Below are 19,552 nucleotides of genomic sequence, written 5' to 3' on the forward strand. Positions count from 1 at the left end.
CCCCCCCCAAGGTTTGAAACTGCAACATCCAAGTGGAAATCCCCATGTCTTAACTGCAGGGACATCTATTTGATGGCTGGGAAAAGATATATGGACACATAAAAACAAGCATGAACCAATGAATGAAACGATCTTAAATCGAACTCCTTAGACCTATAAATACACACCATAGATCGTATCAAATTGGAAAGTTCAATCTCTAGGCCAAAAGAACCACTAATGTTGCCAATAACAGCCATATAAACAAGGAGCGCATACTATTTCCCAGTAAAAGAATATTGAGTGCAATTAAGGATACTGCCTTGATACTTGGAACGTGGGTAGTACATATCATCACATCTGGGGCAGCATATTTTAACAGTGCTTGACCGAGGAATGTCTGATTGACCAACTGGAAGGCAAGGTTGTCCACAGCAGTAAACTCTGGGGCATCTTCCAAAGTCATAGTTTTTGTACTTCTCCAGCTGTTAAAATTGCAGCAGCATCATTGTTAGCCACTGCCCAAACATTAAAATCAAGAAAAGCATGGAAATGTCCATGTCAAATAGCAAAACCTCACCATAGCTGCCATCCCTTTGCTGGTCAATATATATCGAGCATGAATCAATCCATAAAGCATCTCTGCTGCAGATTCAACCAATTCATTCTGTTCCTCTGTGAACATATCACCTATCCATCCGAATCAATTTCCAGAAATAATCAAGTGATTGAGACTACAACAAGTCCCTTTATCTACCAATACTTAATTGTCAGGTTATAACACGGCTAATGTAAACTTTATTGCCTGTTAAGGGTGTCTCAAAACAGCACACAAGTAGCAATAAAGGATTCATAAACATAGCAAGATGAACAATGCAATTCAGTAAAAGGAAAGAAATCACACCATGAGAGGATTCAATATCCAAAATCAAATCAAGGGCATAATCGTAGTATGGAACTTGACTGCTTAACCCACAGAGGTTAAAATCATCTTGTATGTAATCATCATCAACTTCACAAAAGAATTCATTCCCTCTTAGATTGCAAAACCATGAGATCCACGACGTCTCATCTCCATCGGAACCACTGACATCAGACTCTTCGCTGTCCGTGTCAGATTCCACTGCATTCAAAAAACAGCTATTTCACACATTAAAACTAATTAAAAAAACAGTTACACTGATATTCAGATATACAGAAAAAACAAAACCTATACATTCCAACCTCAATATCAAAGTCCAGTTATACTGTTGATTCTAAAAACATTTAACAAATGTCTTAAATCACACGAAAATACTCACAATTAGTAAGAATAACATAAAATTAATTCTAAGAAAAAATACAAATACGCGGAAAAAACAAGTGGATGAATTACCAACGGAGGCGTTGTTGTCTTTAGAGAGGAGATGGTCAATGTTGTTGTGATCAGGCGGTTGCTGCTTGTTCATGAAAAGAAACAAATCCTTGCCGTTGGTGGGTCTGGAACTGGACGGAGAGGATCGGTCGAGATGCTTATCGAGGACATCGCTAATCCGCTGCTTTCGATGATCGACATCCGTCTTGGACACACCAATCCCTCGCTCTCTGTGCATCACGATTCTCTTTTCTTTTGATTGATTTCCTTGGACGAACGATGGATAAGCGGTCGATTGAATTTCAGTTCACTAGTGGGAAAGATATTAACAATGCGTTTCGTGAAATTACTGACATGACCCTCGAGGTCCAGAACATCCAACGAAGGTTTCGATTTTAAAGCATATTTTTAGAGTTCGATTGTTTTGGCTGTTTTATTTTTATTTTTGGTTTAAAATTATTTTTTAAAATATTTTTAAATAATTTTAATGTGTTAATATTAAGAATAAATTTTAAAAATAAATAAATTCTTTTAATATATTTTTAAGTAAAAAAAACTTTAAAAAATAATTTTTACTATAATCTCAAACATTAAATTTTTTGAATCAACACACAACTAAAAAAAACTTTAAAAAATAATTTTTACCATAATCTCAAATATTAAATTTTTTGAATCAACATACACCACTAATCTATTTTTAGATTTTTATAATTTAAAATATATTTATGTATCATGTCACTATAAGTTTGATAGATAAAAGTATTTTTGCTTAAAATTAAAAAATTAAAAAGATTAAATGCAAGTTAATAACTTAATGTATTTAGGTGCAGGATGTCAAGCCTAAATAATATAAATTTAAATTTATTTTTAGATCTAATATCCTTAAGTTTAGTTATTTAATGAACCCAAATATATATAAATTTAGTAAGATATCAAACTCAATTGTCCTGAGTTTAGTTATATGCTGAATCCAAGTTAACATGAATGTTAAATATATTTTTTTTTGGTTAAAATACACGTTAAACCTAAATGCATATATGGTAATATATTAAACCCAACATCCTTGTATTTAGTTACACACTTAATTCAAGTGTATATATATCTAATAAGATGTCAAATCCATCATTCTTGCATTTAGAATCTTTCTAAACCAAATATATATATAGAGAGAGAGAGTTAATAATCTTTTAAGCCCCGTATCAAGTCATGTGGATTTATTTATTTATTCTCATGTCATTTAAAGTCTTTAGAAGGACTATCATATTTTTGTTAACATTAATATTGTATAAGAGATATTTATGCCTCATTAATATTGTATAATGAATATTTATTTCTCTTTAATGTTATCAAAAGAAAATGATGCTCCATCTCATAAATTCAAGTAACACGACAAAACTTAGAGATTATACATACATCTGAATTATCTAGATAAAAAGAGAGATCTTTTCAATTCTCTATTCATGGTTTAATTTTACATAAAATTTATCATATGTTCTTAATAAAAAAATGTTAAGTTTTTAATAATTAAAAGTCCATTCTCTTATTTATCACAATCTCTTATTAAAAAAATTTAATTTTATTATTGAAGGATTTCTAAATTCCTCAAATGACTGTTTTACAGATGTTTAGTTTTCTATCACCAATTTCTTAAACTTTGAAGAAGGGAATATTAAGTGAATAAGTTGAAGGATTTCTAAATTCCTCAAATGACTATTTTACAGATGTTTAGGGAATATTAAGTGAATAAATAATCATTATTTATCCAAACACTGAAAAAATTATTATTTCTAAGCATATTAGATTTCAAAACATCATTGAGTTGTTGTTGTTGTTGTTGTTTTTATTTTTATTTTTATTATTACCAGAAAAGATTAGTAATTATAAATGTTATGTAAATCTTTTTCTCAGTAAAGGTTATAAAAGTAAAATCACGGATTAAAAGTAAGAAACTAAGAAAAATTATGGCATAAAAACAAACATAAAGCAGTAAATAAAAAATAATAACAAATAGAGATAAGTTTGATTTACCTCTAGATAAATCAAAACTATTGTTTATGTAGTGGTAGATAATAAAAAGAGACTAATCATATCAAAAATCTTGTGGTAGAAATAAAAATTCGAGATTAAACAAAAATGAACGAGAGATGAGGTGAGAAACGAAAGTGGTAATGTTGATTCAATTTTGAGATCTCTTTTTATATTTATTAACATTTTACAGTAAGGTTTAATGTTGATTTAATCGGTTCGGTTCAATTCAGTTTAATTAATTTTAAATTTTTTAAATTAAAATTAAAAAAATAAAATGACTAAATTTTCTAGATTTTTTAATTGGTTAGCTTAATTTTTTCTTTCAATTTTTTCAAGTTAATTATTTATTTATTTCTTTACTTTAACCAATTTTTAAGTTTTTTACTCAACCCTAATTAGCAGTAGACTTCGGCCGCGTCCGTCTAGCCCACAAGATGTAATCAGGGCTTGCACGTCGGAGTGGGAACCAAAAGCGATCGGAGCAGGTGACCAATCTCGCCGCTTTATGGCATAAATGTAAAAGAACAACAGATAAAAGAATGATAAAAAACCAACAGTACCCCGTAAAAACCTTATTAACAAGATTACAAGAATTTTTATTAATATCTTGTTCCTTTGTCAGGATACCATCCATTGGCTACAACACGGGAGTGGTTTGGTGTACAAGACAAAGCAACAACTACCAATAAACTATGTTTCTGATTCAATCCTTTTGTCTGAAATAAATTAGTATTTCTTTTCCACATTTCATCACAAAAATTTATTTAAAACCACAACATAAATTTAATAAAATATAAACAGGAATCTTAAAATATATATACAGAGGTTCATGCATTATATACATGTGTCAGAGCACAAAGCCCACACTCCCATTTTATTATTCATCTTGGCCTTATTTACATTTGGATCCTTGATCTTTGCATGGTTTATAATTCGGCCACTAATCTTTTTTTTTTAATTTCATACCCTAAAGTTATGTTCTTTTTTGTTTTATGCATTGAGATCTGTTTTCTCTTGCTTACTTAATACATCGATAGATGTTTCAACATTAAAATAATGATCTCTTTTGTGATAAAACAACATGGCTTTTCATTTTTCACACCTTCACATTTTACCATTCATTCACTAAGCATTTTTATTTTTAATATTTTGGTTCCTATAATTTTCATAGTTTACAATTTGATCGCCAAACTTTTTTTTTCTTCCTTTAAAGTTATGTTTTTATGATTTTACGTCCTAAAATCTATTTCAATCTATTTTTTCTTGCTTGTTTGATTTGTCATTATATTTTTTATATTAAATTAATGATCAATTTTATGAAATTAAGTTTTATTTTTTTGTCAGAAAAACAAATAAGAAATGAACAACCAAAGTTAACATTAAAAAAAATACAATACTTGTTCTTCTAGGTTATTATGTTTCAATCATAACTTTTAATTTTTCACATTTTAGTTCATAAAAGTTAAGAGGAGGGAAAACTATCGAAAGAGTAAAGGAAAGAGAAAAGTCTAAAGATAGTTTTTAGAAGTTTGATTCTAGCTATCAATAACTGTAATTTTAATATATATATTCAGTTTTAAAAGAAAAATTCAATGAAGTTGATTTAAATTTTTAATGATGTCATAAAAAATAATTAGGGTCTCATTTTTATAAAATAAATTGATTTGATTTGAAGTTTTTAAATTAATTAAAATATATTTTGTTATTAAAAATATAGTTTTAAAGGTTTATATGATATTTTTTATATTATTAAACAAAAAATAATCAAAATTTAGTTTTTCAGGATCCAAAGATTTTAAATTCTGAATAAATAGAAATAAATCCAGTGACTGAAAAATATTGCAAGCGAACAACATATCTTTAATCCCTGAAAAAAAAAAAAAAAACTAGTCTAGATTCCAAAGATCAAGCACGTGGGCCTAGACCTTGGACCCAAACAAGCATACATTACAAGCCTAGGCATGCACTGACCATTTTTCAAGTCTAGGCGTGCTTTTGGTTTATTCTCAAGGCCCTCATTTCTTCTTCTGCTCCCTTTTTTTTTTTTTTTTTAATTTCTTCCATCTTATAATAAAATTCTATTTAGATAATTAATTACTATTATATTTTAAAAAATATCCAATTAGTTCATGTTTTTCAAATAATATTTCAAATTTTTATTATAATATTTTTTTTATAATTATATATGAAACTTATGCATACAAGTTTTAAGAAAACTTTGCGCATATGCTATTTCATGAATATATATATATATATATATATATATATATATATTTATTATTTATAATATTTTCTCTAAATAATTATATATTTTTTAATTTTTGTATAAAGTTGTATAAAAATAATTATTTTTTATATTTTTTTACAAATTATGATAAGTCTTTATTTGAACATCCATGTTTTTTTGATAAAAAAAATAGTTCCTTGAAAATCACAAAGAAATAAATGAATAGTAAAAATGAAGTTTTGTCTTAAAAAAATATTTATTTTATTTTTTATTTAATTTAAATCATTTGAGTTTTAATAAATTTTATTTTAGTTGCTTTAAGTTTTTATTTAAATAATCATGTTATTAATAAAAAAATATTTTTCTATTAAAATAAAAAAATCATAAACAAAAAAAGTAACTTTAACAAAAATTTTTCCCTCAAGATTTAAATCATTAGAGTTTTTACATGATCACGCTCTTGTTTTCTTGTCTCCAGGTTTATCAATGGTACTCGCTCAGTCATGTAACAGGTGGTGGTACTGGTACCATTGCCAAAATCATGGTTTCTGCCACAGATGATGTTCTGGAAAAGTATATCTACAAAGATACTCTTGCTCGAAATCTTGCAGCAGTTATTTACAGCAACTTCTGTTGTTTTTAGCACACAACTTAGAAGATGATGATGATGTTGAAGATGGACTGGTGACTCATCTGAGTTGTTTCTAAAACCTAGCGTTTGGGTTTTGCTAAATTGATTTGGTAATAAACTGAGAAGAAAAGGAGATATACGGGAAAGAAAGACGGGTTGGTTGGGGTTTCTTTAATTGGGTGGATTGATTTTCTTTAGCGAGTAGCTGGATTTGCCATGGATTGAAAGGGTGGAAGGAAAAGTCACTCTCAGTTGCGGGGAAGTGAATCTTAATTTAATCGGTTACTCAATCGATTCCCACCTATATCATGAGTTGCTTCTCTTTACCTTCTGAATTATGCCTTCTCCATCTCATACATATCAAATGACGTAGCGGGAGAGCTATGGTTCTCAACAAGATGCAAATAGCCTCGAGACTCCCAAAATAGACACACCTCATTTCTTCCCAATTTTCAGGAATTGGAGGCATTGTCATCTCTTGAAGCTGCTCCTCATTGAAGTGCACCATTGTGAAAAACTTTATATCTACACGTTGCATTACAGTATATGGGAAAAGGCTTGCCAGAGAGAACCACCAAGAACGCGTCTCAGATGAGTATATTTAAATCTGACAAACTGACCATTGCTCATCCATCTTTTCCATCTAAACCTCTTGATCTGGATCAGGACTTCGAAAGCAAGCAACTTTATAGTGAGGGCCGGATTTAGCAGGATCAAAAGCAAGGTTGACACCATAAACATGTTGAAGTACGGCAAATTTCTTGGTGGTAGATTTGCAAGCAGGACGAGGAAGTGTGGCAAATAGCTAGTGGTGGGATTGTAAATGTAGTAATTATCAAAGGGGCTAGAGCATGTTAGTAGTCCATTACAACATTCTAAAATTCTAAAACCCGGAGCCACGTTATCCAAAGCGATGGTTCTGAAAGGAGCATCAATGGTATTATCACTAAGAGAAACGAAATCATGATCAGAGTAAGAGAGTAATGAACGGGCAAGAAAAGGCCAGAAACATAGTGGTGGTCATGGCAAAGTCGGCTACTCAAGTCTGGACCAGGTATGAGAGAAAGCCAAAGGCTGGATACGGATTGAAATCCGAGGAGAGATTTTACAGTTAAGCAAGCTAAGATTTCGATCAAGAGGTCATTATTATGGGTTGTGCACTGTGGGTGCAGGATTGAAGGCCTTTTGCATATTGCTGCTTATGGCATTGATTATGTTTTTGTGTATGTGTATATGGAAAGAATTATATGGACATTCTCCACCTAGCAAGCTATGAGCATTGTTGGCTTATTAATGTCCAGGGGAACATCTAGGATAGCTACAGTTTTTAAAATCCTGCCCCGCTTTGAGTGCTCATATTTTTATCTTCTAGTTTAGAAATCACCATCCAACCATGTCCATAGAGCTAAGAACTTCCCAAATAAACAAATAAAAAAAAAAATATGGGTGGCGAAAAGTAAATGCCCTTGCACCAAGTTCATATAGAGTATAAAATGTATTCCAATGTTGATCAAGAGCTAGCAACTTGAAACGCTGCCAATGCCATCATTCCTTGCTGGCTCATATGATTCGTACAGATGGGTTGAATATTTCGGGGAGTCTGGAGGCCGCTTGCATCTTGTTCCCAGATTAAGAGCTGGTACAAATCACCAAGCGGATGTGTATGAGATGCGGAGACTACTCTGGATGGCTTGTCAAGTGCCATGTTGACCTTCATGTAGTTAGAACATTATTTGATGGATCTCTCATCTCTATGCCTGTTCCCAATCTCAGACTACTTTGTGTTATTAGGAGGGAAAGTTATGTTCAGGATTCCTTGATAGTGCTGCAAGCACATGGACCAATTATACGTTTCAACACCAGAGACGAGAGCTTAAAAGCATCACATGTTTTGGGGTTTTTCAGCAGTGCTCATCGATGGTATATTGAGAGTCTTGCTGGTGATTCTTGGAGCATGGATGATCAAATGCATCTGTATTTTCACCTTTTCTCCTTCTCTTCGTGTTTGATTTTGGTTTTTCAATTAGAATAACATCAGCATGAAGCCAATGTCAATGGTGAGAAGGCCTTTGGCAAAGCAACATAGCATATTTGTATTGCTAGACCACCATATAGGTTTATTTGTTCAACGCATCATGCTTTTGGTTTTTCGGAGATGTGATGCCTGGCTGTATCCAATCTATTTCCTTAATTAGCTTGTAAACTTCGTTTTCAATTTAATCATGATGGTCATAATTAAGTTATGAAGAGTTCCCGTATAAATTTTCATCTCCAATTCTTCATACACTGAAGATTCAAAGCCATCACATTGGAAATGCATGTATTGGTTTCTGATGCTACTGCAATTTTATACATACTTCGATCACTTAATGTTTGATTATAACATAATCAGGAACAATAAGCATTCGGCATGCAGTTTTCAATATATAAAGCTTTAACCCTGTGATAGAGCACTATTCAATAGCGACTGAGTCCGCTCCATTGAAATGTATACTTCAATTGTTCACTTTCTCACTACTGCCTCTCCTGAAATATTAGTAGAAAACAGCATCTGAGACAAAATGGGCGTCAGACCCCAGAAGGAAATATTGAGTATATACGTACAAAAGTAAATTCAGCAAACAAAGGCTATTAACTATATATACACAAAAAAACATGAGTAAGAAAATAGCAGCAGCAACAGCGGAGTTAGTGGGGTTCCACAAAATCGTCGTAGCCATCCTCTTCATCTTCAGCAAAATACTTATCCTCAGCATCATGGTTCGCTTCCCTCAGCCAGTGATCATCCAAGGTCTCGTCATCATCTATTTTGGAGTAATCTAAATGCTGGTGATCTTCCCCGGCAAGGAACTTTTGGTGCATGATATAGGTAAACTGGCCCATCATATCTCCCATCTCTTCTGCCGATAAAGTTGCTGCCTCATCACGCTCAGCTTTACTAGATTGAGCAAGCTTGCTGTCTTCGGGCATCTGAAGATGATGGAAAACAAAAAATTATGGACATGCATTCTATCGGCTGTTTAAGTACTCTTAACAGTGAATTTAAATTTATAAGATATATAATAGTGTTACATCAGCTAAATATCTTAGGACTCAAATTCACATGGCACCTTCCATCAAATGTTTACACATTATATGACCCAAGAGGAAAATTAAGTAATGAGCATGGACCTTATAAATCACATCATGAAGAATAAGCATGTGTAACATCAATGAGATAAGCATTAGTTGGGATTGAGAGGGTGCTTTGCAGTGTGCTGCCATGCACTACAATCCCGAAATAAGAACCGTCTCCTTTTATCTGCCCCTATCAGGTCTCATGATAGCATGCATTACTGGGCCTACAATATAATGAAGGTAAAATGCTTTCTTAAACCTTCTATTTCATACCAGCAGCATACTATCTCATTATCATGGTTCATTAATGGCTGACCAAGTTCTCATATTCATTCTTGTTGGTCATGGTGATTATATATATTTAATAATAGCCCAATGTTGACTCATTTGATATTCAATGTGCAGACTGGGAGACTACTGTCTCTCTAATAAAGACAGGTGTAATACAACAACTTGGGTGGCCACATTGAAAGTTTCGCCAACAAAATAGAAAAAATGAAAAGTCAGGCATTGCTTTAACAATCGAAAGTGGAAATAAAGCTGAAAAGCAGAATTACAGGGAGCTCCTGTCAAAGAAATGAAAGCAAATTACAGCCCAAGAAAACCCATAGCTTGTCATAAGATTCTAAATTCAGAAAAAGAAACTAGAACAATCCAATTATCATAGTTGAGTGCGAAAAATGCCAAATACAAGAACAGTGTACTCACGCTTCTCAGTCCTTCACTGGCATTTGAACAATCAAAACAATTATAAATCAGATGAAACAGAAGAAATAAACATGTTGTTCAAACAGCAAGAAGCAAGAAGCAAGAAGCAATAACAATCAATTTTTGAAATGTTGACAATGCACAAAAAATTAATAATGTGCATCGGGAAGAATCATAATAATGCACCCTAAAAAGAAAAAAAGGTAACTAAAATTAGACATCAAAGAACAAGCTCAAATACGTACCTCAGTGGTACTCACACCGCCGTTAACTTTCTTTGCTTCTTCATTCCTCTCTTCAACATCGTGTTCTTCCTCCTCCTCCTCCTCCTCCTCCTCCTCCTCCTCTTCTTGTTGCTGTTGGTTCCTCTCATTACCCACCCATTCCATCTCATCCACGCCCAACCTCTGCTGCTCCTCCCTAATCTTGGAAACCAAAATGGCTTCCTCACACCTCCTCATCAAAGTCTCCGACCACCTCTCTCCAGGCCTGGCCATTCCCCTAGCACTTGGATCCTGAAACTTGCCAACAAACTCATGATGCAAATACGGCTCTCTCTCCCTCATGGCATCCTCTGAGAAATATTTCCCATCAAGCACGAGTTTATCCAAGTAAGCCAACCTGCGGTTCTTCACGGTCACGGACCTGGACTTCAATTCCTCCGAAGTAGGACTCATCTTGGTTCTAATATTTTTAAGGTGCCAGTTTATCTCATAGTCATAATTTAGGATATCAAATTCCCGTAGCTCCTCAGAGTTCAATTGCGCTCCATATCTCTCTGCATTCCACATAAATACACAAACAAACAAACAAATAATCTTATTTAACAGAGAAATCTAGGAAACTAATGTTCAGTTGATTGGCTCGAATCAGCTAATTTTATCACATAAGGCTTAAAATTTATTCCTTTCATTCAAAAATTAATTTATTTTTTGGTTAGGGTTTAATTTTTAAGAGAGACAACAGTTCAAGACGAGAAATATTAAAATGATTAGAAAAGGGACCTAAGAAAACGGCGGCGTCTCGAGAGAGGAGGTCGAGGAGGATAGACTTGCGTTGAGAGGGATTAGTGGCGTGAGATTGTAAAGCGCGAGGGAAATAGAGGTTCTCCAATGAAGAGAGCCTCTCTGTCATGCTCTCCATTGCTTCTTTCCTCACTTCTTTTCCTCGCTCTTGCTCTCCCTCTCCCTCTCCCTCTCCCTCTCGCTGCTGCATTCTTTCCTTTCTGATAAGTTGGTGGTGAATTTCTTTTTTGATCTTGTCTCTCTCGTTTTCTCTTTTAAAAGCAGCGTCTGTCTAGTTCGCCTGCTTGCTGTAGTCGGTGTTTTGTTGTCGGACAGAAGACCACCGACATGTCACCTGATGTGATATGAGCGGTCACGGTGTATTAAATCAGTTGCTGTTATTTTTAAAAATATTTTTTATTTTAAAATGTATTAAAATATATATTTATTGAATATTTTTCTTTCTTTTCCTCTCCCTCTTTTTTTTTTTTTTTAAAAAAAAAAACAAAGCATAATCAACTGCTTTCGTGTTAGAGAGTTGCATTTCTCCACACATTTTTGGATAAAGCATAGAACGTTCACTGAATTTGGGGCTGGCCACTTCCCCCAAATCATAAATTTGATTCTAACCCCCAATTTTTTCAATCTATTTATGTTTTACGTGGCTTCATATTACTTGTAAAAGGTCTTAGAACAATCTATAGACTTCTCCAGTATCCCTTTTGGCAGCTTCCTGTAATCTCTCTTTCAATTATCTCTTTCAATTATCCTCTGAAATAGTTAAGTATCATAACTGATAGACAGAAGAAGCCATATCGAAAACTTGGGCTCAGGGAATGCATAGCAAAATTTATAGTTCAGAAGAAAAATCGACAAAACCCTCATGGCTGAAGCTGTCCCTGTCTTTTCTCCTTTTAACTTCCCCTACCACATGCTTTAAATTTGGAAGTTTCGAAATAAATCAGTCGCAGACAAGACAATCAACTCTTTCATGGTTATCCAAGGTATATATAAGATCTCATGGCAACAACTAACGAGGGGGGATGCAATATTTAAGAGAGTATCCACAGGTTAATCTTCTCTCTTCATCAATGCATTGAATTTACAAAGGTCTGACTTTTTTATGGCGAAGCCCGCTTCACTGAACAAAAAGCCAATTCACTTTAGGATGGGCACAAGATTTCAGCTGAGACTATGCATTGTAGATTACAACAACAATGGGGAGGGGTAAAAAACCCAAGTCAATATCATAAACCCATTTAAATCCGTGTTTAAATAATTTGATCAGGGAGTATCCAGCTGTCCTACATTTGCTCAACATGGCTGGTTATCGCTTCAGGGCAAGATTGGGCTTGCAAAAGCTCTAAACGTGTGAAAGGCGGAGCAAACTGCAATATGTAATCTTCGTCTGAAGCAGCAAAACCAAAAATAAGCATATTAATGATCAGAAATAGGGGGTGGGGGTGGAAGCTAACCCCAGCATGTAACCGATGCCGGCTTTTTCAGTAAAGAGAAACAGAAAGGTACAAACTCACTTTCTTTGACTGTTCCATAAAGCCAGCATAATACCTCGTCAGCGAATGCTAGGCACACACCTCCCTGCCAAGCAATTTTGTAAAAGTCAGGATATTAGGAAAGTGATACTGAAGATGAATTTCACAGTAATATCTAAACAATGTTTTTGATAGCAGACATCAGCATCTTTCATCTTTTAACAATCCTTGCAAATTTTCTTTACTTTGGTCCCTTTGTATGATCCTTAGGGAAGCCCCCACCCCACCCAAAATACATTCAAGCTTGCAACATCCCCATTCTACACTGGGGACAGCACAAGCACAACTCTCGACAAGACCCATGGGAAATTGGATCTCAAAATAGCAGAGTTAGTGGTGTGTGTTCTTGTGGAGCTCACTGCCTTCCTGTGAAAGGTAAAAAGAAATACTGACCGCAAACCCTTTCTTCAGTTATAAGATGAAAGAACCAAAAGATGTGGTGGGGAAACGGCTTGCTAACTAAAACAAATTGCTACGCTTTAAATGAAAATTTTCTTTAGTGAGAAAAGAAATATCCAGTTTGATGAGCTACAACAAGAAGTCGAAAAAAAGCAGCTATTAGAATCATGAAGCGATTTAAAGGACAACAGCATTAACCTGCCAGTAGTTTTTCATTTTTACTCTCTGTGTTATATCCTTGGTTGTTAATCTCTCCGTGCGGACAAGTCGGCCTGCATCATCCCTGCAAAAAAGAACAAATAACTTCACAGATTTTTCTCAAAATAATAGAAGACCCACCACAATAATCATTAATCAATATCACTCTGCACAAAGCATGTTTGAGCGGGTTTGCACAAGAGATTAAAATGGCAATAATTCCTTCAAAATGTCCCCATAACTGATGTGCTTACACGGAAAGTGGATTTTTCTACAATCTATATTAAAAGAGAGTATTTGCTGGATAGACCAGAAAAGCAAAAGAACAAAAAAGGGGCAAACATCAAATATACCACCAAAGTATTGGGGTATTATCAATTTTTCACCCAAACTATTTTTGGTATCAATTTTACCACTAAACTATTTTGATTTCTCAATTAAGGACTTTTGTTAGAATACTTAACAGAAAACATTAAGTTCCATATAAAACAGCATCCTTTCTTGAAAAAAAAATGTACACTTTGGACGGAAACACGGACAGAAAGCCATAAAAATGGATGGCAGCCTTTAATTGAGAATTTTTTAAAGTTTGATAGTAAAATTGATAAAAAATAAAAAATGTTTGATACAAAAAATTGGATGATATTTTTGAGGTTTGCCCACAAAATTATTAACTTTCTCAGACACAAAATGCATGTGATGTTAAATGTCCCATAAGAAACCTCAAGATTTTATGCAACAGAACTAGAAATTACCTATATCCAATAACAATATAAGGAACACCAGCTAAAAAAGCTTGAATCTGCAAAAGAAAATCAATCCAAGTCATTCCCTTCACGTGAAATACAGGCCAAAAGTAAATGCCTATATACTCCATTTCATAATATAATCACATAATGAAACTCCACAAAAGGCAAGCATAAATCTTGCATCAACAAACAAAATGTTTTGACCAAATATCAAAAAGACAACGTAGACATGGGCAATGTTAGAAAAAATATAAAAGGTGGTATTTGTTCAACACATACATTGCCAGAATTAAATGAAAATCTCATTTGTATGAACCAGTATTTTCACAGAAACGGGTCACCATCTAGGTTTGCCAAGCACCTAAGAAACAGACTAATCAATTACATAAAAAACAGGTTTTGGGAAATAACACAGCATAACTATCTAATGATGACACCCATTCATGATCATCAACAAATTATATTTGCATTATGTAGTAGTTATCATTCTACTTCTTTTCCATTTTTGCCTCCTTTGGATCACTAAGATGTGGTAAGCTATAATATTCATCCAGGAATTAATAACAGCTACCCATAACCAGCGCCACAACATGAAAGCATCTCTGGGATTGAGAGTTTCAAGCTTTTAAAAGAGCTTCATTCAAATGCCTTGTTTAAGGTTTGTATGCCCAGTGTCTGCATAGGTCAGTTTCAATAAAATTTCAGCGCAAAAACTCAAGAGGAATAGAAAATCAGTTCCTTTTGTTTCAAAGAATCAAAAGCAAAGGGAATATACCTTTGATGTCAGAATATCATGTCTGGATGTACTACAATGACAAAAAAAATATAGAAATGAATGACACAATTTGGCATTCCAGGAAAACCATTTACAGATGAATGACTCTATTTGGCATCCCAAGAAAAACACACAAAAGTACACGTGTCCATCCATAAGTATAGAAATAACATAGAGCCAGTAAACATAAGGAAAAAGGGAAATATGTGATGGAGCCTAAATATACCCAACACTTCAGCAGTTTCTCTTTCTCGAATCTTTCCTCTTGATGATAATTATCTATCTGCATAATAAAGAGACAAGATAACAGATTATCCAAGTATAAATAAGGTTAAACTGATTGAACAGTAAACAAAAGACGAAATGAAAAATATTAAACATGCATGCCAACCTCACGGTTAGTCTTCAACTCCACATAAAACCTCCTCCCACTATCAGTTGAATCACAGCAATCCATTTCAGCACCCATCAGAATACGATGAGCCCCTAATTTAGTTTTAATCACAGAACAATATTCAACATTGGCATCAACATGATGTATCGCTTCTCCATTAGCTCTCCTTGGATCTTCAGTGGCAAGGCTCTCAAAGCAATATCCCCAATAACATCTAAGTTAATAAAGAACTTACACATGTTAAGAAGCAACCCATCTGCATTGACTCTAATTAGGTGGCCAACATCATTTAACAGTTCAAAATAAATATGCATAATGAACCTCTAATCAAATAATCAACAAGAACACTTAACAAGACTTTTACAATGAGATAGCATCCAGATGTGTATGTGCAAAGAAAGGAGTTATCCTTCAATCCTTAACATATCATTATGCATGCAGCTTTCTGACCTTAAGCTTAACATATCATTATGTATGCAGCTTTTTGACCTTAAGAACCTACAGACAGGTCAGCATCATTACAAAATATAGACGAGTCCAATACCTTCTACGCTCCAACTCGCTTTGCGGTCTTTCTGGTAGTTTATGCACATCAAGATAGACAACTCCATTCCTTTTGTGCACCCCCATTTCCCAATGTTCATGTCGCATATAAGCAGTTGCCAGTATCTATGTATGAAGAAAAAAAAAACTGAGAGACCATCAAAAGTTTTAATGGTTTTTTAAAACCATTAAAAATCCATTGAACTTTTAACTTTCATGTTCTTTCCTTTTCCAAGTGTTAAGGTGCATACTGACTCTATTATAATTTCTTTTTTCTGCTTGAGTGATAGTTCATTAAGCTGCACACTGAATGAAAGCTGATTTTCCTTGTATTCTTTGAGAAGCCAAACCAAGACCCAAAAAAGATTAACAAGAGAATTGTGTAGCTCAACCATACCAGCTAACTCAGATTCACCACTAGTGTTGGCAGGTGATATTTTGCAGATACCATACAGTAAAAAAAGATTAGAAATTACCTTGTTAAGGTTGTTACGGAAAGTCTGAGAGAAGACAAGGAAAATAAAAGTTTTAGTTGACAAAATTCACTAACATAACTAATGAGGAAAAATACATTTCTTACCACAAAATGCATATTTTGAAGGGGAATGTTTTTGCCTCTTATGCATGCAAGAAGGTCACCAAAGCCCTGGGAGCCCAAGTCTAGAACAGAGGAGAGAGAAAAAGGCATCTGAATATATTAGCCCTCGGCATAATATATCCCAGACAAATACATGCATAAATGCAAGAGACATTGAATATTTGATGTCCATTGCATCTCTGTTATGGAACCAAAGAACAGTTTCCAGATTGAAGCCATACCCCTTTTCTCAATGAAAGTATCAAAGCCTTCATTCAGATCAGCTCCAACATCTTCTGAAATAAGACGCTTGAAAAGCCTCTAATAATGTGGAATAAAGACTAATATGAATGTGGTAACCGTAGGAACAGAGTATATCATTCATAATTGAAACCTCAGAAAGAATAATAAATTCAAGGATAAAGAGGTGTGGAAAGCTTACCAAGCTGCGATCATCAAAGTAGACTTCTCCACCCTCAATCCGACTATAGCAAGCAAGTTCGCATGGCTATGGATAAAGCAAAAGCAAAACATCAGCATGACAAATAAATGGTTTAAGAAATATTCACCAAGCAACCAAAATAGATTAACACCAGTATAAAGTACATCTGCAAGGTGATCTTGCATTGTAACAGATAGTACACCTGCCGGGTCTAAAAGTCCAAATAAAACTGCCAAATTGTACAAGGAAAAAAAGTTCAAACCACCCAAATTTACTCTCTCTTTTTTCTTCTCTCTTTTTTTTGTCACTTGCCTCCCATCTTATTCACTGTAAGGGATGCTATATAGAGAAAAGAATACCCATTATGTAGAACACTTAGATTTGGTAATCTAGGTCAAAACCATCACATGGTGAGATATTAAAATCTAGAAGTTCTGATATACTGGTTGATACTGTTAGCAGATCAAACAGCAAAGTACTTGATTCATCACTGAGGAAAAAACATTACTAGAAAGTATAGATAAGTTGTCTACCTCCTGAAAGGCAACACATTTTCTCGATAATGTTTCATCACTCTTGGAAAACTTCAGTTCAGAAACAAATCTTTCATCACGATGACCATTTGCAAATTTAGAACCATAGCCATAGCCCTGTCTGGGTGGAAATCCTGGACGGGGAAGGAGGCCTGCTCCTCTATTATTATGCCAACGACCACGTCCAAAGTTCCCCCTACCCGGATTGTTTGGATGGCGCATGGCAGGCAACACTGCCAAACAAATTTTGAGAAAAAAAAATCATGAATTTATGGAAAAGCAGATTGCAAGACAAGAAAGGAACCAAAATCAATAAATACATTTATAAGTTGCTCATTGTGAAGCAGAACTAGGTTAGTCCACCCCACAATCAAAAGCTTCAAATGGTAAACAGGCTATCATGCATCTTATTACTTGATAGTAAGAGAACCAGACTGCATTTTCCTCTAATGTTGTCAAAATCATCCATGACATTAAAAATTTACATTTTATTTCTCAAAAATAAAGCTCCAACAACACTATAACCCAGCAAAAAAAAATTGATGTTCAGTTTTTTTTTTAATTAATTATAAACAGTTTGAGCGACTGTAGTGGTAATTAACTTGCATATCAAAATGGGAAATACCTAAAACCCATTAATATCCCATAATAACAGCCAATTCAATCCAGGACAAAACATATTCACCCAAATAAAAAGTTATACCAGGAATCGGGTGAGGACTGATAACAGTGGTTTTCATATAATCTTCATTATCAGACCCAAAAAGATCTCTCTCCTCCTCCTCCTCCTCCTCTTCTTCTTCATACACATCAGAGCCCCTCTCATGGTTACTATCATTATAATTACTATAATACTGATTATTATTTTCCACTTCTCTAGCACCCTCCTCTTCCCCTCCACTGCTGCCGCTCTTACTGCCCCCACCTTCGCGTCCTCCATCGCTCTCTTCGCCATCACTGCCATCTGAAGAAGACGAAGCTGCGGCAGACGAAGATGACGACGACGAGCCGGAAGACGACGACGACGACGATTGTGAAGAGGAAGGGGACGATCGGCGAGCCCCATTATTGTCATCCTCCTCTTCGTACTCTTCCCCAAATAAATCCACTTCCTGTTCTGCGAAATTCATGTTTTGGTCAGAGACAGTAGATTGCGACATTGCGTGCTGTTGTGCTTGTGCTTTTTTCGCTGATGGTTCCGTCCAAATACGTGTTTCTGTCTTTTTCCTTGGAACAGAATCGGTGTTGGGCTGCTGATTTCTTATCAGGCGACCCTTTTCTAAGACTTGGACCATGGACATGGCTACGATGTTTAAGAACATGATTGGGCTTGCAAGCCCAGCTCTCCATTGTCAGAACAAAAATGGTGGCAAACACTGTTTGTTTAGCTGATGACAGCGAGCTCGAATTAACTCTTTCAATTAACAGAGATTTAGTTGAAATCTTAACATCACTGACATGATAATTATAGAATTAAAAGAGTTGATATCTGTTTAACTATTCATATTTGTTAACGTCTGGAGATACCTGGTTAATATGTTGCGGGTTTGATTTGAAAAATAACTCTGATTCCATGTAACAACATGCAAGTCATTCATTTCTTTTTTTAAAAAAACTGGCCCACGTGCTTAGGCTTCCCTATGACTTTTTTTTATTATCCATTTAGTTTTTTTCTTTAATTTTGTAATTTTTGTAATTTTTAATTTAATTATTATTTAACATTAAATTTATTTTATTGTGAATTATTTTTTATATTTTTTATTGTATAATTATCAATCAACTAAAAAACATGGGGTCGGTTTAATTCTTTCTATGAACAATAAATTAAGTTAATATATTATTTTAATCATCCATTAACACAATTGTTTCGTGGCAAGCTTGGTTAACATGTGCAATGCACGTGGAATGTTCGGTTCACGGTGGGAGAAAAATTGCTTTTTTTTTTTTCATGGATGACAGATGTCATCTACGTATTTTATTTTTTTAACAAAAAGGAGGTTGTTGACTCATTATAGAAAAAGAAGAAAACCCGGTCAGGCACCTGGATCTCTCAAGCCCATGTCCTCGGTTTTTGTTAATAAATGTACATATTTTTTTTATTTAATTTTTTTAGTTTTTTTAAAATTTATTTTTTATTTTTTATTTTTTATTTTTATTTATTTTCATCAGGCACCTGGATCTCTCAAGCCCATGTCCTAGGTTTTTGTTAATAAATGCACATATTTTTTCATTTAATTTTTTTAGTTTTTTAAAATTTATTTCTTAATTTTTAATTTTTATTGATTTTCATCCTTTAATATTAAATTTATTATAAATTTTTTTTTTATTTTTTATAATATAA

The 19,552-nt window shown here is 34.0% G+C and overlaps 3 protein-coding genes across 4 annotated transcripts; all 3 read right to left on the reverse strand.

Annotated features, from left to right (window-relative positions):
• Window positions 1–91: 91 nt before the first annotated feature.
• On the reverse strand, window positions 92–1,642 carry LOC105121642 (casein kinase II subunit beta-like). 2 transcript variants are annotated; one of them, XM_011020372.1, is made up of 4 exons: window positions 1,355–1,642; window positions 884–1,102; window positions 560–654; window positions 92–464 (listed from the first exon to the last, which is right to left on the reverse strand). In XM_011020372.1, the coding sequence occupies exons 1-4, from the start codon at window positions 1,569–1,571 to the stop codon at window positions 258–260; spliced, it is 738 nt and encodes a 245-aa protein (XP_011018674.1). In that variant the 5' UTR covers window positions 1,572–1,642; the 3' UTR covers window positions 92–257. The 2 variants fall into 2 exon arrangements, with proteins under 2 accessions (XP_011018674.1, XP_011018673.1); XM_011020371.1 differs by having other exon boundaries at window positions 560–669.
• A 6,993-nt stretch (window positions 1,643–8,635) lies between these two features.
• On the reverse strand, window positions 8,636–11,370 carry LOC105121643 (coiled-coil protein). Its single transcript, XM_011020373.1, has 3 exons — window positions 11,049–11,370; window positions 10,290–10,822; window positions 8,636–9,189 (listed from the first exon to the last, which is right to left on the reverse strand). The coding sequence occupies exons 1-3, from the start codon at window positions 11,257–11,259 to the stop codon at window positions 8,908–8,910; spliced, it is 1,026 nt and encodes a 341-aa protein (XP_011018675.1). The 5' UTR covers window positions 11,260–11,370; the 3' UTR covers window positions 8,636–8,907.
• A 652-nt stretch (window positions 11,371–12,022) lies between these two features.
• LOC105121644 (glycine-rich protein) lies at window positions 12,023–18,547 on the reverse strand. The gene is made up of 13 exons (XM_011020375.1): window positions 17,915–18,547; window positions 17,212–17,444; window positions 16,679–16,744; window positions 16,479–16,557; window positions 16,240–16,319; window positions 16,136–16,159; window positions 15,661–15,785; window positions 15,114–15,330; window positions 14,949–15,005; window positions 13,954–14,000; window positions 13,199–13,283; window positions 12,584–12,647; window positions 12,023–12,456 (listed from the first exon to the last, which is right to left on the reverse strand). Exons 1-13 carry the CDS (start codon window positions 18,531–18,533, stop codon window positions 12,353–12,355), a joined length of 1,800 nt encoding a protein of 599 aa, XP_011018677.1. The 5' UTR covers window positions 18,534–18,547; the 3' UTR covers window positions 12,023–12,352.
• Window positions 18,548–19,552: the final 1,005 nt, after the last annotated feature.

The sequence above is a fragment of the Populus euphratica genome, unplaced genomic scaffold, assembly GCF_000495115.2.
Source record: "Populus euphratica unplaced genomic scaffold, PopEup_1.0 scaffold25.1, whole genome shotgun sequence".
Lineage (NCBI taxonomy): Eukaryota > Viridiplantae > Streptophyta > Magnoliopsida > Malpighiales > Salicaceae > Populus > Populus euphratica.